Here is a 26405-nt window from a genome sequence, read left to right as displayed (position 1 = left end):
CTTGTTACTGCAGCAAAGGTTGTTTTTTTTAACCGCAGTTGGAGGGAACAAAGACAGCACAGGAGACTCTCCTGCTCCCCAGGCATTCTCTGGCCCACTGCATTCCAAATCACTACCAGTCTGCCAGGGGGAAAAGTTCGGTCATATCCTTGAAATGATTGCATTTGGATGTTGTTCTTTTGTCTCTCTCTCTCTCTTTTACTGAAGAGCTAACTCTGATGATCATCTCTTGAAATGGTGGGAAAAAGCATTACATTTAAGTTGGTTAATCATTTGTGTAGTCGTTTTTCTTGCAGTATATGTCGATCTTAAATTTTCTTTGAATGGGGCTAACTTTAAAATCTTGAGAGAATCAAGCCCAGAATGTATTGGAGTTAAGGGCTTTTGGTTTAACAGAATGTAGGAAATTGAACAGTTACTTGCCTTAATACTGAAATGATAAAAGCCTTTAAAATTTGGATGAGGAAGGGACAATAGCAGCCCATGTTGGGCAATGAATAGACTCGAGCCCGCCATTACCATTCTTCAAAAAAAAATGTAATGAATTTTCTGCAGCAAGACCCATCTGGGCAAATTCCTCTGGGATTTCCAGGAAGAACACAGTGAGAGATGTGGTTTCTAATTTTTGCCAGTGGTAAATATTGTCAAGATAAGAGTTATCTTATTGAATCTTTACTCAGCAAATGCTATTGCAGTGTCATTAGCCCTGTTGTTAGCAGAATCAATTTAATTAACTGTGTAATTACAAAAATGAGCCACAGCCACCACTATAGATTCTCTTTAAAAAATTTAACTCTGTTCTTTCAACAAAAAAGTAGATTTATAGCATTGCTGCCTATTTATTAGGCCATATTAAATATTAAATATTAATTGAGCATTTCCACACAGTCCTTTATTGTCGGCTGTGCCTTTAGCAGCTTTGCAAACGTTCATTAATGCCTACGCAACTTTCTTGGCTTGAGCTGATGCTTGTTTGAACTTTAAGATATGCTCAGTTAATAACCTAATTTAAAAAATGGAAAGCTTCTCTCTGTCTCTCGCTCGTGCTCTCTCCCTCTCTTTCTCTCTCTCGTCCTCTGTCTCTCTCTCTCTCTCTCTCTCTCTCTCTCTCTCTCTCTCTCTCTCTCTTCCTCTCTCTCTTCCTCTCTCTCTTCCTCTCTCTCTTCCCTTCTCTCCCTCACTCCCCTTCTGTCTCTGTCCGCCTTTCTGTCTCTCCGAACATCCCCCATCTCTGTCTTTCCCTCTTGCGCGCGCGCTCTCTCTCTCTCTCACTCAATTTGAATTCATGATTTATGTGGACCTCAGTCACCCTTCTTTAAAAGATGAGCATGGCCTTTTGTAGACAGTGCAAGTCCATGAAGATTTATGTGTGTTTATTTTAAATGGAGATGAAAAGTGATTTTCAGGGTAGTGGACGCAGGTTTGAATTGCTGAGACTGGTACGTGAGCAGCCAGCACCCTCTGCACATGCTGGTCAACACCAGCATCAGAAATGACTATGATGCTCCAGAAGTTGAATTGCCTGTGCTGGCCGTTTTGCTTTGCATTCAGGGAGATGGGTTTTAGAGCAAACTACTAGAAGGAGGGTGATAATTGTTGTGGAGCATGATCCATCACTGACAAGCCAAAAGGCAACAATGGTGGGGGGAAAGGAAAGACCCACTTTGGGTCTTGCCAAGGAGGGTAGAAAAATACAAGGAAATCAATTAGTGATGTCAGATGGTGCCCGGATGCAAGAATTCTCTCACTTCTCATTTCAGCAGCATTAGTCTTTAACTGAGTGAAGGGTAGCATTTAAAGGGCGTATATGCCATTAGAAATGGCCAAATTTGACCCATTGAGTCTGCAGTTCAACAGGAACGGAGCCAATTGTCTCTGGACCAAGAGTCTGGAACTCCCTGCCTAATGGCTTTGTGGGTCTACCATGGCGCGGGGGGGCGGAGGGGGGGGGAGAGGAGAGAGGAGAGTGTGGTGGGAGGATGGTGGCATGGTTAGTACTGCTGCCTCACAGCGCCAGGCACCCAGATTCAATTCCAGCCTCAGTCGACTGTCTGTGTGGAGTTTGCACATTCTCCCCGTGTCTGTGTGGGTTTCCTCCCACAGTCCAAAAATGTGCAGGTCAGGTGAATTAGCCATGCTAAATTGCCCATTGTCGTAGGTACATTAGTTCAGAGGGAAATGGGTGGGCAATTCTTCGGAGGGTCGGTGTGGACTTATTGGGTCGAAGGGCCTGTATCCACAGTGTAGGGGAATCTAATCTCGTCTGCCTTTGGCACATGGGCTGCAGCCGTTCAAGAAGGCAGCTCACCACCACCTTCTCAAGGGCAACTATGGACGGGTAATAAATGCCAATGACACCCACATCCCTTGAGTGCACAAAAGAAAAATCTTCTACCTCCACAGGGCCCCATTTGAAAACTGAAATATTAGGACCCCTCAGTGAGAACTTAAGTGTGGAAGGAGTACATGCAAGAGGACAGGGAATGAAATGGGTTCGGTTTTGAGCGGATCTCATTTTTTTAAAGCATGCAATTAACGCTAACCATTTTTACTGCTGCCGGAATTGGGTCTCAAGGTTGCCATTTTAGACAGCACCCAAACTTGGACAAATTGTGAAGATTTAAAGTTATCTTTATGACTGTTTCAGACTTGACTCCAAACATTTGTCTCGTGACCCTTCTTGGGGTCACAGCCCCCATTTGGGAAGGGCTAACCTAGACCCAGTCTCCATAATTCTGTCATTGCAGGGACCCCTCAATGGCAAGTATATCCTTCATTAAGTGAGGAAACCAAACCATACACAATACTCCTGGTGCAACCTCAGCAAGGTGCTATACAGCTGCAGAAAGGCTTCTTTTATTCCTGCACTCAATTTCTTAGTGGTATATGAACAAGGACGCGCAGGTCCCTTTAGACATCAGTACTTTCCAGAATCTCATCATTTAAGAAATAATCAGCATTTCTATTTCTCTGAAAAAGTGGATAATTTTGTATTTTTCCAATTAGATCCCATCTGCCATGTTCTTGCCCACTCACTTAGCCTGCCTCAATCCCCTAGAAACCTCTTTGAACCCTCCTTCCAAGAACCATGGCCATCTAGCTTTGTGTCATCAGCATACTTGACATTGCATTTGGTCCCCACATCCAAATAATTGAAAAAGATTGTGAATAGTTGGGTCCCCAGTACTGATCCTTGCAGTCCCCTACTAGTAGCAACCTTTCAATGTTAATGTCCCATTTATTCCTGCTCTGTTTTCAGCCTATTAGCCTGTCCTCAATTGACGCCAATAAATTCTCCTCAGTTCGAAGTGCTCTAATTTTGATAGGCTCCCACGCAGGAGGTTACTCAATAAAAGCCTTCTAAAAGTCTAGCTATCCCACATCCCCGGATTTCCCCTTATCTCCACTGTTAGATACAGTAGTGATAATGTGCTATATAGAATAGAAGACTTTCTGTTTCCTATATGTTTAAATTCAACTTGCCTAAACAGACATTTCTGATGCAATTGAAGTCAATATCATCATACTGATACTACAGTCTTGCCTCTAGAGACATTTGTGTCAGCACTTGTATACTACAGAGCTGACTATTGCAATGCAATGGCGGACTTGGAGTATAAAAGTCACTAAGGTAGACGGTTTTCTGTTGTGGTTGATTTTCAAGACTTTTATTTTAAGCAGTCACTGGATTGAATAGTGTCTGTAATATTGTTCTGTTCCTCTCAGAATATTCTGGGCCATCTCCTCCGAAAGCCACACTAAATAATTCAGCAGCTTCCATCAATACTTGCAGTCTTCGTCCCAACCATTACAGCAGACGCATAATGCAGCTTTTCAGTTCCTTTCTTATTGAGCTTTTACTGACATATTGTTTATGCCTCCAAGTATTAGGATCAAGGTTTGTACCTCACATCGAGGGAAGGTACTTGGTGGTAAACCCACAGAGGGAGGTCCAGTCCCATTTGCTCAGGTCCTCCAGGATCAGACCCTCAGCTGAGCCAAGTCTGTGACTTCTGCAGATAGCTGGAGGGCATGGGGGCTGGAGAAATGGCAAAATTGTTTTACAATGTATGGGATTTTTTTTCACAGTGAAATTGCAAAGGGATATACAGATAGAATCTTAGCTGGCAGTGACTGTTTTCATTCCACTGTGCTTTCATGGGTGGAAGAAGCAGTTTGCTAATAGTTGTTGCTTCCTATTGATTTACTGCAAACCTTCAGACATCCACAAGAGCCCTAGAGACCAGTGTCAATAACTGACCTGTCTGTAGTAATTGTGAACTCTCCTCCACCTAATGAAGCTGAGAATGAAAAATGTAATTTACATGCGAGTTCTGTTGCAATTACACTTGATTAACACTATGATTTAAATCAAAGTTTGAAAGCTTACTTAGATTATCAGATCAATCAACATGCAGTTATAGTGCTAGGCCCAGACTCAGCACTTTCAATGTCGAGTCACTACTTCCCGAATTATTGTCACGAGGTTGGCAACTGAGGTTAAATCTTTTTTAGATGCTCCTTAAAATACCTCCCTCTTGAGCTAATATTTCTTTATCAGACAAAATCCAACAATGACCCATATAATATGTCTGTGAAGTGCCTTGGGGCATTTTCCAACCTGGCTGGCACTATATAAATGTAGGTTTACTGTTGTTGATATGTTGGGAATATGTTCCTCCATTTCAGTTAGATCCTGCACTTCAACTGCAGCTCCTTGTTTTTGATCCATTACCTGATTTATGCCCTCACTTAACAAAAACCTCTTGAGCCTAATCTCTCAAGTCGCAATTGACAGTACCCATGGTGTTTGAGGCGCAAGTGTTCATTTTTTTCACCATTCTTTGTATTCAAATTTTCTTGTTTTCACTCCTGAATAATGTTGGTCTAATTTTAAAATGTGCCTCAATGTTCTGAATTCCCACTAAATCTACCATCTCCAATCCTTTGGTCAATTTAAACTTCTTGATTAGTACACCTTAAACTCTTGGACTCGAGGGAGTACAATCCAAGTTCCTGCAGTATAACTTCATAACATAGCCCTTTAAACTGCAATATCAGTCTGTTGACCCTTCAATGGACCTCTTCGAATGCGAATGTATCTTTCCTGATGTGTGGTGCCTGGGTCTGAATGCAGTACTTCAACTGAGCACCAGTTAGTACTGCAATTCAAATATAATTTCCTGCACTTTCGACACCATACCCCACCCCCAATTCCCCCAAGATAGTAAACAACATTGCAGTGGCATTCCTCAGTATTTTAAAGAGCTGCGCATGTGTTTTTAGTGATTTTGTGTGGATCCAAATCCATTTTTTTTCTCTCTGCAATAGGAGCGGTACTGTCTGTCACTAGGAAGAAAGCATCCTGCTTTGTCATAAAACATAGAACAATCCAGCGCAGACAGGCCCTTCGGCCCTCGATGTTATGTCGACCTGTGAACTATTCTCAGCTCGTCCCCCTACACTATCCCATCATCATCCCAAGTGCTTATCTAAGGATTGTTTAAATCTCCCTAATGTGGCTGAGTTAAATACATTGGCAGGTAGGGCATTCCACACCCTTACCACTCTCTCCGTAAAGAACCTGCCTCTGACATCTGTCTTAAATCTATCGCCCCTCAATTTGTAGTTATGTCCCCTCGTACAAGCTGACATCACCATCCTAGGAAAAAGACTTTCACTGTCTACCCTATCTAATCATCTGATCATCTTGTATGTCTCTATCAGATTCTGCATCTCTTCTTTAAATACTTGTGATAAAATGACATTTTCAATTTTCCAATCCAAAGGGACAGACCTTAATCCAAACCAGTGACATTTTACAGATAACTTTGCATACAGGACCTCCAGAACTTATGTCCTATTATAATTTACACACCAACTGTAAATGAGAAACCTGTTCATGTTGCATGTACCAACAGAGTTTATTTTAAGAAATTCACTGGCCTAGATATTTTGATGGGAGTTCACGTGAAGATGAATTTGACTCCTAATAACAGAATGAAGCATTGTTTAAGTTCACATTGTGTACTGTAACAACTCAGTACCTTATTTTCGTCTAGAGTAATTCACTGGTGGTGTTGAACTCCCTCGTTGGCAAGAGTCTAGAGTCTTCATTTCATGTTGTACACCTTTTAACATTAACTGTGTGATATTGAAGGGACTTAATGGGTTTAATTTGTTAAACACCATGAGATTCATTTTAACATTTCTTTCCCACCTGACTCAGCACTTGGGCATCAATCTCAGAGACTGCACTGCACTGTGTAATTCCCCTGCTCATCACCTCAGAGTGAGATGAGGATCCACCTTCAGCAAGCTGAAAGTGGGTCTCCATTTCAGTTTGAACCTGAGATTCCAATGTGAGTCATAGAGGTGTACAGCATGGAAACAGACCCTTTGGTCCAACTAGTCATGCCGACCAGATATCCCAACCCAATCTAGTCCTACCTGCCAGCACTAGGCCTATGTCCCTCCAAACCCTTCCTATTCATATACCCATCCAAATGCCTTTTAAATGTTGCAATTGTACCAGCCTCCACCACTTCCTCAGGCAGCTCATTCCATCAAAGCTATGGAAATGAGTGATGCTGGCAGGAATTGAATCCCTTCAGTGTGGAAGCAAGCAATTCAGCCCATTGAGTCCACACTGACCCTCTGAAGAGCATTTCCCCCCCGCCACCCCGTACCCTATCCCTGTAAACCTGCATATTTCCTCATGGCTAATCTACCTAACCTACGCATCCCTGGACACTGTGGGGCAATTTAGCATGGCCAATCCACCTAACCTATACATCTTTGGACTGTGGGAGGAAACCGACGCAGACACTGGGAGAACGTGCAAGCTCCACACAGACAGTCGCCTGAGACTGGAATCGAGACCGGGTCCCTAGCGCGATGAGGCAGTAGTGCTAACCACTGAGCCACCATGCTGCTCGAAGGGGGAAGCAGCTTTGGTTTTTAAAATCGCATTGTTGCTGTCCTTCTATCTGTTACTCATTGCCAAGCAAGAACGGTGTTCTCAAGTATCTACCCCTCCTCACCCTCAAAGTCAATTTCAGAAAATGATTCTAACTCCCAGCTGATCAGTCAATAGATATACCATGGGAATATGTGAGGTGGTGCACTTTAACAGGAGGAGTAGAGAAGCTGAATATTATTTAAGTGGAGAAAGACTGCAGAAAGCCAAGGAAGAGAGGGATTTGAGAGTCCTCGTGCATGAATTAGCATCCACGTTCAGAGGGTAACGTGGAATACAAATGGAATTTTGGCCTTTATTTCAAAGGGAATGAAATATATAAGTGAAAAACCTTGCTAAAAATTTACAAGGCATGAATCAGACCACAGCTGGAATACTGTGAACAGTTTGGACTCATTTTCTAAAGAAAGAGATATTGGGACTGAAGGCAGTCCAGAGAAAGGTCACTAGTTTGATACCAGGTATGGAGGGACTGTTTTATAAGGTGAGGTTATGAAGGTTGGGCCTGTACTTATTGAATTAAAGGAAAATAAGAGGCAATTTTATTAAAAAGTATAAGATTTTTGGGGCGCTCGACAGTATATATGGGGAAATGTGTTTACTCTTGTGGGAGAGTTTAGGACTGGGGGCATCATCTCAGAATAAGGGGGTCACACAATATGACAGAAATCAGGAGGAGTTACTTTTCTCAGAGGGTAGTGAACCTGCTTTTTTAAAAATTGCAGATGGCTGTTATGGTTGGGTCATTATGTAAATTCAGAGCCGAGGTAGACAGAGAATTGAGAGTTCTGAGGAAAAAGCAGAAAAGTGGAGTTGAGGATTATCAGATCAGTCACGATCTTGTCGAATGGTGGAGTAAACTTGATGGCTTTCTTTTGCTCCTACATTTTATGTTCTTATGGTGTAATGTGCCAAATGCCAGGCCCCTGCTGCTTTACAAACCAGCTGGTGGGGCTAGCAATGTGTTCCCTCCTTGGGAAATCACTGAGGAAAAAGGCAGTGCATGGTGGGAAATGGCGGTGCTACTGCAAGTCCAATATCCCAGTTGTTGTTGCTGCTGCTGAAAATGTGAAATGCAGGCCATGGGTTATTACAGCCCCAGTACTTCTGCAACATTCAAACTGAAGGAATTAAATCGTAGGCTTAGTGGAAGAAGGGATTCTGATAGTTTATTAAGGGTGGGGTGAAGGGGATGTGGGCTTTTTGCATTTGACATATAGTGTATGAAAATGAGAAAATTTGGTTCAGTTTTCCCTTCAAGTTCAGAGCTGTGAAGGTGCGAGCAGGAAGTACTGGAAGCAGTAAGTTACTTTTTCTCTGTTTTTGAAACTTTTTTAATGCTTATTTTATATCGAATTGTAAAGTATTTCAAATTGAATTTATAATGTTTTGATTGTTTTTCCTGTAATAGAAGGTCATATAGACTCTATCTCTAGCTTTCACATTGAGTCTTATTGGAATCTTTGCTTCTCTTAAAGTCCCAATTTCCAGGAACATTGCCATAACTTGAAGTGAAGACTTGAAATAGACTTTTCAACAGCCTCATTCTCCACTACTCCGGCTCTGTGTTTCCCTTGAGCTCAGTAGAATCAAAAATGGAAAGATGAGCAAATTGTTCAGGATGACAACCTGTTCTCCCTTGGGTGGTTAATATTAAATTTGGATTGGAGTTTAATGCCCACCATGACCCCCAGGAGCAGGTGGGGTCATGAACCAGGTGTGTCGGTATGGTGCTATGGTATTTTACACGAACACTCCCACCCACCGCTGGGTCCAGCCCAACTAGCCTTTGAATACAACCTCCAATGTTGCTCCTGCTGGTATGTTGGCCACAGTCCCAGTTGTGGCCACCACTTCCAGTGGCACTGCTCAGACCAGAGAGTTGATGAACCAAAACATTGGCTCTGTTTTCTGTTTAGAGATGCTGCCATTCCTGCTGGGTTTCTCCAGCGATTTCTGTTCTTGGTTCAGATCTCTAGCATCCGCAGTTCTTGGATTGATTTAAGCTACTGACCATCTGTTTGAAGAAAAGTGCTTGGAGGCAGGACATCCTGTCGCATGGGGGCAGAATGTATGGCCTCAGACAATCAGCCGCCCAACAGCCGTAAAATCTGGCCATCATCCAGGTTCATCCTTGACTTCTCAGCTTAAGGGGAGGGGGGGACAAATAATCAGCAGAAAATATTCCAGTCATGTTGCCATTGAATCTCTGCAAGGAATTGCCTGCTGTGATATTAGCAGGACATACATGGAAACCTTGAAAGAGCGAATAATAAATGATGGGCAATTACCAGAAACCTATGGAAACTAATCATGTGAGAGTGACAGGTTCAATAAACCTATTCTAGAGGAGCAAGGGTCCTTTCCGTTTAACTAATAAGCAGCAATAATTTTAAGAACCCACTCAAAACTGAATTACTGAAAGTTACAGTCATTGAACTCTGTCATAAACTATAACTTATAAATACTTTGCAAAGAGCTGCACTTGACATGTCCACCAACAAATTAACAATGACTTAATGATCAGAATTAAATGGTAACTTGATTTGGCAAAGTCAATAAATCAATTAAACCAATCAAGACTCAGTGACTGTGGTTCTGAGGAAGCATTGGCTGAATCGTAAACTAAGAAAAGTTTTCCTTTTAAACTCAAACAGATTTTTTTTAAGAAGTCAGATTCTCTAGGGATTTTAGAGATCTAATAGGATTTGACAGAATTAAATGACTTCTGTCCTCTAAAACTATTAAGGTTATAAATCGCTGAGCCAAAATCTTTCCTGGTGGCTTGACAGATAAAGGACAGTGTCCATTCTGGAACTAACCTGATTAAGACCTGAATATTCCAAGGGTCAATTCTCTATGTGAGTGCTGACTATACGTACTTCTGGCTGCAATGGTTGGAACCTTCAAATGGCCTCAGGGCTGTGGAAACAAACTTTTGCCCGTACCGCTAGTAATGATTTCAATCCAATGTTCCCACTGTAAGGGTGGCAATTTGTGTTAGCAGGATGATCTGATGTATGAGCCATGTTCTGCCCAATCCGCTTCTGTAGGAAAATATTTTGTGTAAACCATATGGTGGCGGGCGCAGTAGCTCAGTGGTTAGCATGCTGCCTCAAAGCATTCCAGCCTAGAACAAGTGTCTGTGTGGAATTTGCATGTTCTCCCAGTGTCTGCATGGGTTTCCTCTGAGTGCTGTGGTTTCTTCCCACAGTCCAAAGATGTGCCGGTTAGATGGATTGGCCATGCTAAATTACTCATAGTGTCCAGGGATGTGCAGGCTAGATGTATTAGCAATGGGTAATGCAGGGTTACAGGGATAATTTGGGGGGGAATTAGATCTGGGTGGGATCCTCTTTTGAGGGTCAGTGTAGATTCAATGGACCAAATGACCTGCTTCCATACTCTAGGGATCCACTGATGAGTCTACACTTCAATATCAAGACTTTGACAAAGTGACATAGAGCATCCAGTAGTGCCATATGCGAGCATGGCTCATTGGGAAGCAATTTAATCCAGGCTTTCTCTTTCAACAAAAAAAATCCTTAAACGAAGTAAATATATAATGCACAAGCAGGGACACCTGTCTCTGACTGCCTGTGTTCAAGTTGGAGCTTCCGAACTTTCTCTCCATAAGGGCATTATGGGTCTACCTACAACACATGGACCACAGCAGTTCAAGAAGGCAGCTCACTACCACCTCCTCATGGGAGCCTAAGGATGGGCAGTAAATGCTGGCCCAGCCAGGGACGCTCATGTACCATGAGTAAATGAAAAAAAAAATCCACGAATGAGGAAGAATTAAAAACACAGTAAAACAATCGATGAAAGCTATGTACTGAAACAAAATGATAAATTGCCATTTATTTACATCTTCTGCATATTTGATATATTTTTTTCCTGGTAACCATCCTCATGGACATTGGCATTACTCAACACATTACTTTGGAGACAATGTTGGTGTTGTTTGCTATATATCTTTTGGCCACAGCACTTCTCAAACCTCACTGATCACTCAACCCATGTATGTCTGCTGCCTCCAAAGCCATAAACTCTTAAACTGCAGAAGCAGACGTTAGCCATTCAGCCCATGGCTTCTGCTCTGCCATTATTACTGGGTTTTTTTCCCTTCAAGCTTTAATTGCCAATTTCAGAATCTTGGGATTCAAGGGCATTTGTGCATCATTTGAAGCCCGACTCATCTTATTTACGCACCACTTCCAACTCTTATCCCATTCCCTGAAAAGCTGTCAATTCCCAGACTGTCATTAGGTGTCGGTGCCTGGTCCCAGTCATCGTCCAAGCTGCGCTGTCAGAACAATGTTTTAGCACTCTCCATAAGGACCATGCTCCTTAACCCCTCACCCCCACAAATCAGCACCAAACCACCACTCTCAGCACATCAAACCTGCTGTCAGACACAACTCTCCTTCAACTGCGATTAGAGTCAAAAAGTGTGGTGCTGGAAATGCACAGCTGGTAAGGCAGCATCCAAGGAGCAGGAGCGTCGTCATTTCGAGCATAAATTCTTCATCAGGAACTTATGCTTGAAACAGCCACGCTCCTGCTCCTTGGAAGCTGCCTGACTGGCTGGCTGTGCTTTTCCAGCACCACACTTTTTGATTCTGATCTCCATCATCTGCAGTATTCACTCTCTCCCAGTTGATTTCAACTCAGATTAGAATAGTGAGGTGGTAGTTTTTGACTAGTGCAGATGTGATGTGCCCAAGAACCTTTTTCTGTCCTATAAATCTCGAAGACTTTCATTTTAGTGCTCCGCCACTTGGAGCTTAGGGACTCCCATGACTTGCTTATTTCTGCCAGGTCACTTTGCTCAAAGGGACAGGCAAGCATCGTATGCATCTACATTGGAAGCAGTTTCTGGCTTTTAGATTGCTTTCTTACTACTGACTCTGTTTATGGTTACTTGTGGACTGCCAGGCTCTGTATACTTCACATTGCTTTCCTAATGCAGAGGAGAGTGTTACAGTTGAGAGAATGGGACAATCAAAGGAGTGAGCATGTAGCTATACATCACTGTGTTACATCAACACCAGACATATGCAGCACGTGTCAGCTGTTTCAGCGGCAGACAAATTATGTCCTTGAAGCAAAGGGCCATGTATAATAATGAAAGGGAGCAATCTTAATGGGTCAAGGGAACTTCAGTCATTCAGGACCTGCTACTACAATCGGTCTAATTCCAATCCAGTGATTGGCCGCAGTTGGTCAGGCACTTCAACCTGTCAGAGTTTGTGGATCCATACCCTGGGGGTTGGGCCACAGTCAGTCCTGCAAGTCAAGTGCAAGCAATCCAGGTAGATCAATCAATCCTTTTGTGCATGGAATATGGGTGGCATTTATTGCCCATCCCCAGATGCACTTGAGAAGTTGGTGGTGAGCTGCTTTCTTTCCCCGCAGCTGTCTACCTGCTGCGGGTACACACACAATGCTATTGGGATTTGACCCAACAACATTGGAGGAATGGTAATATATTTCCAAATCAGAATGGAGGGGAACTTTGTAGGTGGTTGTATACCCATGTATCCACTGCTCTTGTTCTTAGCAGTCATTGTGGTAGCTGGTAGATGGAAGTGGTTGTGGGTTTGGAAGGTGCTGTCTGATTAGCATTGGTGACTTCCTGCAAGCTGCAAGTGGACAGGCTTTAGGGAGACATGAGGTTAGTTACTCGCTGTAGATTTCTGAGCCTCTGTTCTTACAGTATGTATGTGGCAAATCCAGTTCTGTTTCTTTTCAATGGTAACCCCCAGGATACTATAGATAGTGGGCGATTGTGATTGTAACGTCACTGACTGGCAAGGGTAATGGTTAGACTTGGTCTTGTTGGGAATGGTCATTGTCTCGAACTTGAGTGTCACTTGTCAGCCCTAACCTGGATTTTGTCCATGTCCTGCTGCATTTGGACATGAACTGCTTCAGCATTTCAGGCGTGATGAATGGGACAGTGAGCTGTGACATAGATCATCCACTTGGTAGTTTTGGCTACAGATTGTTGTTCAGCCTTACCTTTTGCATAGGTGGATGAAGGGACCTATCACCTTGTCCCTCACCTTCCTCCACCTATTGTTTTCTCCACTACCTTCCCCAAACCCCACCCCCTGCCATTTATCTCAGCCCCGACTCACAAGCCTCATTCCTGATGAAGGGCTTATGCTTGAAACATCATTCTCCTGCTCCTCGGATGTTGCCTGACCAGTATGTGATAGTGTCACACAACACAATCGAAGGTATTCCCAATGTAATGGCAGGATTTCATCTCATCAAGGATTGTGCGGTGGTCACTTTTACCAGTATTCTCATGGACAGATGCATCTACCTTTAGAATGTGAGGATGAGGTCAAGTATGTTTTCCCCTCTTGTTGGTTCCCATACTATCTGCCCCAGACCAATCTAGCAGCTATGACCATTATGACCTGACTATCTCATTCAGCAGTGCTACTGCTGAGCCACTGTTGGTGGTGGATGTTGAAATCCCCCACCCAGAGGACATTTTGTGCCCCTGCCCCTCCTCCATTTTCCTCCAAGTGTTGCTCAACATGGAGGAGTATTGATTCATCACTAAGAGAGAATGGTACTCGATGATCACCCATGGTGCTTCCTTGCCCAGGTTTAACCTGACGCCATGAGACTTTTTACAGTCCAGAGTCAATGTTGAGGACACCCAGGGCAACTCTCTCCCGAGTGTGTAACATGGTGCTACTACCGCTGCTGGGTCTGTCATGCGGCAGGACAGGATGTTTCCTGGGATGGTGATGGTGGTGTTTGGGACCTTTGTCTTTCAGGTCTGACTCTGTGAGAGTGACTGTGTCAGGCTATAGCCTGACAAGTCTATGAGACTGCTCTGTCAATTCTGGCACTAGCTCCCAAAGGTTAATAAAGAGCACTTTGCAAGATCATTTCCAGTGCCTTAGTCGATGCATCCAACCTTCCTTTAGGGATACTCTGGAGCCATCAGTCTGGAAATTTGCCTACAATTGGGATGTTGGAAGAGCAGTAATGCAGGAGATGTGTGGAGGGTTCCATTCTTTGAGTAAGAATGGTTTGTAGTTTGGGAGAACGAAGTGGGTGAGAGCCTTCGAGTGACATGTTGCATGTAATAATGAGAGTTGTGGGTTGTGAACTTTGATGAGAGGCACGTGCAGTAGTGGATTAGAGCAAGTGGTGTCTCTGCAAATATGAGGGAGCACAGAGAAGATGGTGGCTCTTACCCTTGCCCAGCAGTGTGGGAAGGTGGTCATTCTGAGGAGACAGCATGGACTCAGTCGCCTACTTGGGATTATGACTGTGAAAGGTGGTGGGATTCCTGTGGCAGCCAGTCATTGGGGGGAAAGATGGTCCTCCTGTCCGCCGGTAGGACCCCTGCACCTCCAGGTCCCTGTCAACGAATCCAGCTGCAAGGTTTCCTCTCTGGGCCATGCCTTGGGTGATAATGGTTGAGCGTCACAGTGTAAAGGCTGGTTTGTGGCTGACGCAGCTGAGATGGTCCAGCCCAGTGAACACTGCAAGGACCCAGCAGTCACAGGCACTTCTGCAATTTCACGAGAGCTCGCATGCATAATCTATAAAATGAAGAGCAGAAGATTGTCAGAAATGTTGCTGCAAGTCTGGGCAAGGGCCAGTTACCAAAAATCTCACTGAACAAAGTACTTGAACCAAAAATGCAAAAACTTCCCCCTCCGAGTCATCTTGATTTCTGAATTTCATGATTGCAATTCATGTTTGACTGGCTAGTAGCATTCCCCCATAGTCCCTGCAGCACGTTTCAAACTGCATTGACACATTTATATATGTTCAGCTCTTTGGCTGTAACAATCAGCCCTAGAAATCTTCTTGATAACATTTTCTTGAATGCCCACTGAATTTTGGATAGTAAAAGGACAAACTTGCACTTCCTGGTGAGTTTTTCACAAATGCAGGGCATCCCAAATTCCTTAACAGTGCTCTTAAGTGTGGTCTAAATGCATTTGCAGTGGTAAAACATAAACTCTGGAATGCACTTTGGGCGTAATACTTTCTCGACACATTTGAGACAGACCGTATCATGTATTTGACTGAGATTGGTCATTCAGAGCAGGGAAGGTGGATGATTGTTTCTCCTGCCCTTCGAATGGTGATATAACATCTACGCTGAGCACACCATGTCAGCACAGGACCCAAGATCTTTCCTGCTTAGTGCACGAGTGGCACACTGGGTACCCCATTCAGCCACTGAGTCTGTTTGATAAATAAAAACTGACAGACTTCTAAGCATATGCAGAGTGCCATGCTCCTTCTTTGCAATATCAGTTTGTCTAGTCACATACTGCTCAAATGCCCTGAGACATCTGGACAAGACAAAACAAAACACAATGCAGAACAATCTATTTCTGGCACAAGCATTCCAACTAAATTAGATTAATGCAGGTAGAATTCTACCTGGGAATTTCTAACAGCCTTGCAGATTAAATTATCATTTTCATCACGTTATACTAAATGTCTGTCAGATGGCATTTGGCAAGTCCCCTCTGTAACCCCACATTTGTGCCATTGGGTATGAAGCACCCTCTATGATACCCTAGCACTGACTGTCCTGTGCACTCTATCAATCAACCTTCTAAAAAGTGCATGCAATTGCCAGAAGGCTGCTGGTGTTTAAGGGATTTGTTTCTGAGAGGAGCAGATCAGATTTCAGTATTTGCATATTAACCGACGAATGTAAATTTCTTCAATAGACACGTCAGTTCACTCTTTGGGAGTGTATTTTAATTTTTCTGGAGTGAAGAGTGCAAGACTAAGGTGTGGGTTAGTGAAACAAGTCACCATGTTGAATTTGCACCCACCCCGTCCCCCCCAACACACACACATTATCCCAGTGAAAATTTCTCAGAATGGGAAGAAAGGTTATGTTTTCCCATTAATGGTGAACTCGTGGTATGCTGATGCATAACAAGGAGGTCTGGTTTCCTAAATTAGCTGGTCTCAGTCATGGTGGAGGTTGAACGAGGGGTTGGGATGTGTGCATTGCTATATTGCACCTTTATAATAGCCTCCTTAGTCCTGACAGTCAACAGAGGCCCCTGCAACTGGTTAGGTTCTAATGAGTCTAGTTGGAAAATGAGATTGTGTGGCTTCAGACAAAGGCGATGTTGAAGTCAGACTCGCCTGTGAACATACACAGGTCTATTTGAGAGGATGACCTGAGGAACTGTCTTTGGTTAAGCCACCATAAAGAAGTGAGGAGAGGAGCAAGGAACACTCATCACAATCTCATCAACTCTTAACAGGAACACAATCTATTTGGGCTTTCAGAGGGTATCTTTAAATTGCACTGACTTTCTTCAGCGTTGGGAGCACCTGCTCTTTTACCGAGCTATTGTCTTTGGTTTGCTTTCACACATCAATCAAATTTGATGGATATCAATGAGGATGGGCATCTCGAAAAAAATAACAGAAATTCAATATATATTAACTGATTCGTACTTCATTGGAACATGAATTAAAGCTACTGAAAGCTTCCACTAAGGACATTGTGCCTGTAAATCTTCCTTATCATCTTATCGATTATTTGTGCTTTCTCTTCGGTAAAGTTTACAGACTGGCAAGTATTGTATTTCTGTTAAGTTCAGTATTTATTCTGCTCAGATAACCTGCCTCATTTGGAAAAGCCTGAAGAATCACAAATTCTTTTACTCTCTTCTGAAAGATTCATGAAGCCCCAACAACCTTGACCAAATAGTCGTTCTCGAATGTAAACCTGGACAGGCACACAATTTGTATTTGGATTTGTGTTTGTTACTCAGGTAAAGCCACTTGGATCAACCGCATGAAATTTATAGCCCAGAAATGGGTCATTCGGCTACAGAATGTTCTAGTGATTTTTCTCTTCACCAGCTTCCTCCTGCCCTACTTCATTCAACCCAATATAGAATGACATATTATATACAGCATAGAAACAGGCCAGTCAGCCCAACCAGTCCATGCTTCCTCTCATCCTCTCACATTTAATAATCAGCATAAACCCTCACATTCTCCCAAATTTCTAGCTGCATCTTAAGGGTGTCCACACAAATTCGCTCAATTATTCCTTGTGTTAGCAAGTCATACGTAGGGCTAAATTTCTGCTCCCCAATGGGAAGCGCTGTGGGATGGGGAACATTCCGCAAAACATGCCTGAAGAGAAAGTGTCCGAGAAGGTTTAACTTTAGTTCCAGTGTGGGCTGTGGTGGTGTTAGCTGGAGTCAGTTCCGTTAACCCCAGAAAGGGTTCAGAGGGAGCAAAGGGAAATGCTGGCAAGCCTGGCAGGCTGTTTGGAAGGCTTATATTGTGGGGGAGAGGGGGTGTGGGAGTGGAGGAGGAGAGCAGGAGTGTGAGCATGTTGTCCCAGCTATATTATTAAAACAAGAAAACAAAATACAGCTGAGTAGCCACGGCATCCCCTATCCTCACCGTACTCAATCCATGCCAACTCATACTACCTGATGACCCATCAAAATCCTTATCCCAAACAATTGCCTCCCTACCACCTGTATTTGCTTATACCATACTAATATATCATCTCATGCCAACCTATGCATTCCCATTCATTACCCTTTGCCCTTATATCTTTCATAATAATTCACATGTATCCATCACGGGTAGACTTCTAGATCTATGATGAAGTGGAATTAAATAAAATTCTAAATGTCTACTTATGACATTATGATGTTAAAACACTTATGTTACATTTATTAATACAAAAGAAAACATCCAGTACATTGAAATTCCTTCAACAACTTAATTGATTATATAAACCAACATTCGTAATCACAGCCAATAATCAAAGACTTTACACTTGAAACTGACAGACACCCCACTGTGATAATAGTTTTGTGACATGATAGATCTTACAACCTACAACCCAGGATTATTCAACAGAAGTTGTGAAATAGAAGGCACCTTTTTCAAATTAAACTGATACTTTTTCAAAAATTAAAATCTAATTATTTAAATATTTTGACAATGTGACAGTTACAATTAATGTATCCATTTATTTCAATAATTCATGTCTTCCTTTAACAATTTCAAAGGGCACTTGATCTCCTCCAAAGGATATCCACCCTCTCACAATGGTGTCCTGGGATCTTATCCGATAAGGTGTCCTCTCTCTCCACAGAACTCCAGTAGGGTCACATCTTCTCTTAAAAAATGTAAAGCTCGCAAGTTAAGGTTTTGTCTTTCCATTAATGTAAATTGGATCTGTTTGAATGCAACTGTGTTTCATACACATGGTTGACTTTGTGAAACACAGCTGTACAAATCTATAGTCTGGACAATCCCTATTCTGTCCTGTTCCCTTGCCCTTCCTACGGTAAAAATGGTAGTTTGCAGATTCAGCTGGAATCTCGGAACTGGGGCTCTGGCCACATTTTTGCTAAGGTTGAGACCACCTCCATTGTTATAAAAATTCAGACCATTTTCACCATTCACTTGTTAAAGAAATGTCTTCTGTGATTGCTGTGGGAGTAGGAATAAGCATTCGGCCCATTGATCCTGCTTCACCACGAAGAATACCTTGTCTGACCTTCCACCTCAACAGTATTTCCAAAGTCTTTAGTATCTAGAAATCGGTCAATCTTAGTCAACAAGAAATCAAGACAATCATGTCCTGATGTCCTTTAATTATGCTTTTCCTTGCAAGTAGAAATACTCAGCTGTATCCACTCCATTAAAACATTTCAATATTTCAAAACACTCTTTAAGTCAATGTGTAACCTTCTCTGCAAGAGGGAAAAAGACACAGCCTGCTCATTGCTTCTTGACAAGTATAAATCAGTCATTTTTATCCTTCTGAATCTTTTTTGTGCTGTCTCCGGTGACTCTATATCCTAATTGAAATATAACAAACACATTTATCCTCTCTACCCAATGTGATTTAACCAAGATCAGTTGCTTTCTGATCTGCTCAAGACTGCCTCCTACTGTCAGGCTATGAACTCAGCAGGGGAGTTGTGTGGTGCCAGGAAAGCTCCATTGACAACAGCTAATGGCCTTGATCGTAGCTCTTAATTGCAGTAAATGACCACTCACCTCCGTGGAGTGGGTTGACTATCCAAACGCTTTCAGCATTTTGCTCTGAGTTCCAATGCTGCAGTTTCTGGCTCTGCACCTCAGCCAATGCTGACCTCTCTACAAACCTTGTATCGCCCCTCAGACTGGATAGGTGTGGAGGGATATGGGCCAAACGCAGGCAAATGGGACCAGTTTTAATTGTGAAAACTGGGCAGCATGAACCAGTTGGGCTGAGGGTCCTATGACCTCAGTCTCGACCAAACATCTCTTTCTGGTGAAATCATGCATTTGCATTTACAGTTGTTCCAGCCTAAGTCTTAGAACATAGAACATAGAACAGTACAGCACAGAACAGGCCCTTCAGCCCACGATGTTGTGCCGACCACTGATCCTCATGTATGCACCCTCACATTTCTGTGACCATATGCATATCCAGCAGTCTCTTAAATGTCCCCAGTGACCTTGCTTCCACAACTGCTGCTGGCAATGCATTCCATGCTCTCTCAACTCTCTGTGTAATGAACCCGCCTCTGACATCCCCTCTATACTTTCCTCCAACCAGCTTAAAACTATGACCCCTCGTGTTAGCCATTTCTGCCCTGGGAAATAGTCTCTGGCTATCAACTCTATCTATGCCTCTCATTATCTTGTATACCTCAATTAGGTCCCCTCTCCTCCAATGAAAAATGTCCGAGCTCAGTCAACCTCTCTTCATAAGATAAGCCCTCCAGTCCAGGCAGCATCCTGGTAAACCTCCTCTAAACCCTCTCCAAAGCATCCTCATCTTTCCTATAATAGGGCGACCAGAACTGGACGCACTATTCCAAGTGCGGTCTAACCAAAGTTTTATAGAGCTGCAACAAGATCTCACGACTCTTAAACTCCATCCCCCTGTTAATGAAAGCCAAAACACCATATGCTTTCTTAACAACCCTGTCCACTTGGGTGGCCATTTTAAGGGATCTATGTACCTGCACACCAAGATCCCTCTGTTCCTCCACACTGCCAAGAATCCTATCCTTAATCCTATACTCAGCTTTCATATTCGACCTTCCAAAATGCATCACCTCACATTTATCCAGGTTGAACTCCATCTGCCACCTCTCAGCCCATCTCTGCATCCTATCAATGTCCCGCTGCAGCCTACAACAGCCCTCTATACTGTCAGCAACACCTCCAACCTTTGTGTCGTCTGCAAACTTGCTGACCCATCCTTCAATTCCCTCATCCAAGTCATTAATAAAAATTACAAACAGTAGAGGGCGAAGGACAGATCCCTGTGGAACACCACTCACCACAGACTTCCAGGCTGAATATTTTCCTTCTGCTACCACTCGTTGTCTTCTGTTGGCCAGCCAATTCTGTATCCAGACAACTAAGTTCCCCTGTATACCATTCCTCTTGACCTTCTGAATGAGCCTACCATGGAGAACCTTGTCAAATGCCTTGCTGAAGTCCATGTACACCACATCCACAGCTCGACCCTCATCAACTTTTCTAGTCACATCCTCAAAGAACTCGATAAGGTTTGTGAGGCATGTGGCTTGCATTTAATCAAGCCATGCTCTTCCAGATGGTCATAAATCCTATCCCTCAGAATCCTTTCTAACACCTTGCAGATGACAGACGTGAGACTGACTGGTCTGTAATTGCTGGGGGTTTCCCTATTTCCTTTCTTGAAGAGAGGAATTACATTTGCCTCTCTCCAGTCCTCAGATACGACTCCAGTGGAGAGCGAGGATGCAAAGATCTTCGCAAGTGGCGAAGCAATCGCATTTCTCGTTTCCCAAAGCAGCCGAGGACAAATCTGGTCCGGGCCTGGCGACTTGTCAATCTTAATGTTTGACAAAATTTTCAGCACATCAGCTTCCTCTATCTCTATCCATTCCAGCATGCACACCTGCTCTTCAAAGGTTTCATTCACTACAAAGTTCGTTTCTTTCGTAAAGACAGAACTGACAATCCACAGTCGCACTGTTGGAAATACAAGGAGCAACAAAATAAAGCCTGAAAAGAAGAAAAAGACAGGAGTGAAAGGCAACGTAAATATTGAGAGGGAAGAGGAAAAAAACTGGTGAAAGAGAAAGCTGTAACTTTAGGGATGGACAAAAAGAGGAGAGAGAGAAAACAGGAACTAGAGAAATTATAAATGATGTGAACTTCTATTCCTGTTCAATAAGTACTCTGCTCATCTTTGAATGTTTCCACCAAATCATAATTTGTAATTGAGTCAAAAATACATATTGCAGACCAGTCTTAATTTCTAATGCATTCCTTCTCAATAAAAGTGGGGAATGAGTTTCCTTTGTGTGTTTCACTTTCTTATTCAGCTCGCACTCCTGTTAGACATTTGTTTGTCAAATGTTAAATGTTTTATGGACATCAGCCTCATTAAAATGGACAATCACGAATTTTTGTCTCAAGAGGTCACCACAGGGTGCTGCAAATGAGATGTACAAGAGGGACTCTGTATAACTGTTAAAGGCTACAGCCAAGATGATTTATTGAATCAAATGTAGGTTATTTACTGGCCTGTGTTGAGCAATGAAATTGCAGCGTGATTTTATTTAGAATTGCAGAGAGCTCAGTTAAAAGGAGAAACATGAAAGGTTTTCCCCCTTGTTTCCAATTCTCAGGCTTGGCCTCAATTGACAATTTACAAAGGTTTGCGCAACCAAATATTTTTTCCTGCCCTGTTTTTCAGGAAATGTTTTTTTTTTCCCTGTGTTTTTACGGGAAGAAATAGATTCTACCAAAAAAAAATTTCAAGCATATGTTATGCAATGAATCCCAAAATCTGACAATACAGAGAAGGAAGATTTACAATTACGTGTGAAGAACTTTCCTCAAAAGAATATAGTATTCCTGTAGAACTGGACTGCCTGAACTCTATCCTGTATCACCTGTCCTTCACAGTCACTCAGTAATAGGTTCCAGGTTTCATCCCCTTCCAATGATGGAGCACACAAATCAAGGCTGACGTCTGGTATATCACTGAGGGTGTGCACACACTCTGAAGTGGAGTCTTTTGGACAAAATGTTAATTCAGCCCATTGAGTCCACGCTGACCCTCTGAAGAGCATCCCACCCAGACCCACTTTATCCCTGTATTTCCCATGACTAACCCGCTTAGCCTGCACACTACAGGACAATTTAGCTTGGCCAATCCCATCTAACTTGCGCATCATTTGACTGCAGGAGGAAACTGGAGCACTCGGAGGAAACTCACGCAAATGGTGGGATAACGTGCCAACTCTATGCAGATAGTTGCCCGAGGGTGGGATCAAAGCTGGGTCCCTGGCACTATAAGGCAACAGTGCGCTGTACTGGACATTGGTTAGGCCACTTTTGAACTATTGAATGCAGTTCTGGTCGTCTTCCTATTGGAAAGATATTGTGAAACTTGAAAGGGTTGAGAAAAGATTTCCAAGGATGTTGCAAGGGTTGGAGGATTTGAGCTATAGGGAGAGGCTGAACAGACTGGGGTTGTTTTCCCTGGAGCATCTGAGGCTGAGGGGTGACCTTATAGTAGTTTAAAAATCATGAGGGGCATGGATAGGATAAATAGACAAAGTCTCTTCCCTGGAGTGGGGGAGTCCAGAACTAGAGGGCATAGGTTTAGGGTGAGTGGGGAAAGATATAAAAGAGACCTAAGAGGCAACTTTCTTTACACAGAGGGTTGGAATGTGTATGGAATGAGCTGCCAAAGGAAGTGGTGGAGGCTGGTACAAATGCAATGTTTAAAAGGCATCTGGGTGGGTATATGAATAGGAAGGGTTTGGAGGGGTATGTGCTGGGTGCTGGCAGGTAGGACTAGGTTGGGTTGGGATATCTGGTTGGCATGGATGAGTTGGACCGAAGGGTCTGTTTCCGTGCTGTACATCTCTACGATTCTATGCTAACCACTGAGCCACCGCGCTGTCCCAAGGCCTGCTTAGGTGTCTATAAAAATGCCGTGGTATTATTTCACAGAGGAGCAGTGGAATTGTCTCAGGTCTCTTCGTCAATATTCAACCCTTAATCAATGTCTCTCAAAAAAAGATTATCTGGCCATTATCCCATTGTTGCTTGCAGGGCCTTGATGTTTACAATGTTTCCTACATTGCAACAGAGACTAACTATACAGTATTACATATGGCATTTTGAGACATCGTGTGGTCACGCAAAGTGCTTTATCTTGTTTAATAATTCCCATCTTCAATGTCTTTCAGAAAGCACTTCCTCTTTGACTGCACTTTCTGCTTTGTTAAAAAAGTTGTGTAAATGGAAGACAATATTGGCATTAGCACTGGGACAAAACAGAGAGGTTTTGATAAAGTTTCTGACCCAAACAAAAATGTACCCGTCTTGACAGGAGTGTGAGACCCATTCAGTGGGGTAGGGGGGGTGCAGGGAGGTGAAATAAGGGCCGTTATGCCTCAGGTGAGATCGAGAAGGTAGAACCTTTGTGTAGCTTCACCTGATGTAAGATTTGAACCTACATAGTTCATATCACTCTATATTGTAAACCAGCTGTCTAGCCCATCAAGCTAACCAATCCACAATTGGGACAGGTGATGGCCTGGTGGTATTAGTTCTGGACTGTTCATCCCGAGAGCCTGGTAATGTTCTGGGGACCTGGGTTCAAATCCCACCACAGCAGATGGTGGAATTGGAATTCAATAAGTGTCTGGAATTAGGAGTCGAATGATGACCATTGTTGATTGTCAGGGAAAAAAAACCCATTTGGTTCACTCATGTCTTTTAGGGAAGTACTGTAAACTGCCATCCTTACCTGGTCTGGCCTGTGTGTTGACATTTAACTGCCCCCTGGGCAATCAGGGATGCACAATAAAATATTGGCCTGGCCAGTGATGTCTACATCTAACGAAGGAATTAAAACAAAAGGAAATGGTCAGCCATATCTTGAAAGTGGACCAAATTTGAAGGGTCAAATGTCCTATTTCTGAACCTATTTCTGATGCTATTGTCAAGGCCAGATGCAAAATCTTTCCACTCATTTGGATTATGAATCCCTTCTTCCAGTTCTCTCCTCCTGAATGTGTCTTCATTTGCCAAGGTGCCATGGAGTAATACATTTATGTGTCTAAAACACCACGATAATTAAATTAGTGTTACACACTGTACAATCTTCTTGAAAAAGACAGCCCAGCAGTTACTTATTAAAACAATATTAGCGGAAAAACATTTCAAGCATTTGCACAACATTCATCTGTTTTAACAGACCCCCTCTAAACCAATTAAAATTGTGACAATTAAAAAAAATCATCCATGAAATCACTTTGAAAACAACATTTAAAAGCTATTATGGCACCATCAGTGTAGAATGGCACATTCAAGTGGTTCACAGGAAGGTGCAGTGAAGACAGGTTAAAAACAGAATTATAGGGGAATTAGTTTGATGTTACTTCAGACCTCCGCAACTGCAGGTCAAGTGGTTTAATCAGCACCAGTGACGCTGAAGAATTGTCCATTGTCTATCACAAACTGAATCATTCAACACAATTTTTTTTTTCACTGGGGAAGCCATGGTACGCCTTCCTTCTCCAGTTTTTAATGTGCTTTTCTATTGCCATGCAGCTAGAGTTGCCTTTGCAAGACCAAAGAAGCAACAAAAGAATGTGCTCCTGAGGGAGATTAGTTGTTTTAAGAGAAAGTGCCTTCCATGCTTTTTTAAAGATGAAGCAGTTTGCAAGTCTGGACAGTGCATGGCTGATCACTATCAAATATTAATGTCTTTTTAATAACGCTTTACTTTCTATCTTTGACTCCAATGTGGACTGCCTGCCATTAACTTTATTCGCTTGTGACAAAGTGGCTAGTGTCTACTGTCTGTGCTGTAATATTGATTTTCTGTTGTTTTTTTAAGCCATAATTTATAGAGGTTGAGGGTTCAAACAGTTTTCTGCTCAGATTTATTGCCCATTATTTCTTGCAGTGATGGAAATGGGTATGAGCTGCAAATAGTTATAGGTCAGTATTGAATCTAATAGAAGTGTTATGTTTTGCAAAAGAAAAAGGGCAGTACTTGTGTTTAATATTCTTTATGAGTGTAATCTTGTTCTGATTCAGAGATCCTGGGCACAGCAGAATCCATTGTATTAACAATAGAGCTGAAAACATACATAAATTCAGGTGCTTGAAATCGTCAATCAAGAGCAGAGAATGCTTGAGCTGGCCAGTGACAGTACAAGAGAAAGTGAGCTCGATTTTAAATTTGCCACCCACCAAGCTCTGAAATGTTGTTTTGAAGACTGGACACATACCCCCCAGTGCGCGCGCACGCACACACACACACACACCTAGACCGAGACACACCTACACACCTAAACCTATGCACATGTACACGCACACAGACACACATGCACACACTCACTCTTTAATTTCCACAGGTAATTGAAGATGTGATGCCAATGGTCTGGGTGCATGGAAAGGGAATGAATAGAAAGGCCAAGTCAGAGGAGCAAAGTTTGACAGAAATGGCAAATATAGCGTTAACAAGGCTACTGAGAAATCAGTAAGGACAGAGAAATCCAATTGAATATGTTGTGCACTGGGAGTTGAAGTCAATGGATTTAAAACCAGGAAAGACTCAAAGTGAGTTTCTGATTCCTGTTTTCACACTATTGCTCAAGGTAACGTGTCTTTGAGATTGGAGGCAACCGATGAATGAAACAAACCAGGGGCGAAGCTGCTGCCTGGGAGTAATCCCGCACAAATCCTTGCAGATAAGTGAGGATATGTGCACATAAGTACTTTATGATGATGGGGAATTGCATGTAAAATAAAAAAGGTATTCATTTTTACTTATACCACTGGCATTTCATGGTATTGTGATTTTAAGTAATGGAGAGAGAATTCTGCAGCAGCCTTCAGCAGGGAATATTCAAAATTGAGTCTGTTTGGAACAGTTATTTTTCTTTTGGCATTTCAGAGAATGATTTGAGGTTTTCTCTTTCGTTTCAGATGCATCACCCTATTCAGATGAAACCCGCTGATAGTGAAAAAACAAATGGTAAGTGAAGTATTTGCCGTGATTAATGGGGGGGGGTGATGTTCTTGGATTTTTTTTTCATGTTTTGTTGTCCCTTTTCCTCCTGAGGATACTGATTGTAGGGAAATGCTGTTCCATGGGTTTTACATTAATATAGAAGAAATAGGAGGAAGGACATTCTAGATATTTACCAATAAACCTGTTCAGAGATGTTTTTGCACACCTCTGGAGCAAGTGGGACTTGAACCTGGATCTCCTGGCTACAAGGTAGGGACACAACCCCTGCATAACAAGAGCTCCCCCTGCAGGAATAAGCTATAGCAGTCACTCGAACCTGCCCCACCTGCCCACCAATTTTCAATATCATTTGACTCTCATGAGAGT

General features: G+C 42.8%; 1 protein-coding gene across 29 annotated transcripts in view; it reads left to right on the top strand.

The window, feature by feature from the left end:
• The window catches only part of celf2 (cugbp, Elav-like family member 2), a 985143-nt gene that overhangs the window by 871709 nt on the left and 87029 nt on the right, over positions 1-26405 (top strand). For all 29 annotated transcript variants that reach the window (XM_072562980.1, XM_072562977.1, XM_072562973.1 and 26 more), the window contains one exon: positions 25994-26042. In XM_072562980.1, coding sequence (XP_072419081.1) covers positions 25994-26042 — 49 coding nt within the window. The remainder of the gene's footprint in view (positions 1-25993; positions 26043-26405) is intronic.

Source organism: Chiloscyllium punctatum, chromosome 44 (assembly GCF_047496795.1).
Source record: "Chiloscyllium punctatum isolate Juve2018m chromosome 44, sChiPun1.3, whole genome shotgun sequence".
Taxonomy (NCBI): Eukaryota; Metazoa; Chordata; class Chondrichthyes; order Orectolobiformes; family Hemiscylliidae; genus Chiloscyllium; species Chiloscyllium punctatum.
This window is presented reverse-complemented; position numbering and strand designations above follow the sequence as displayed.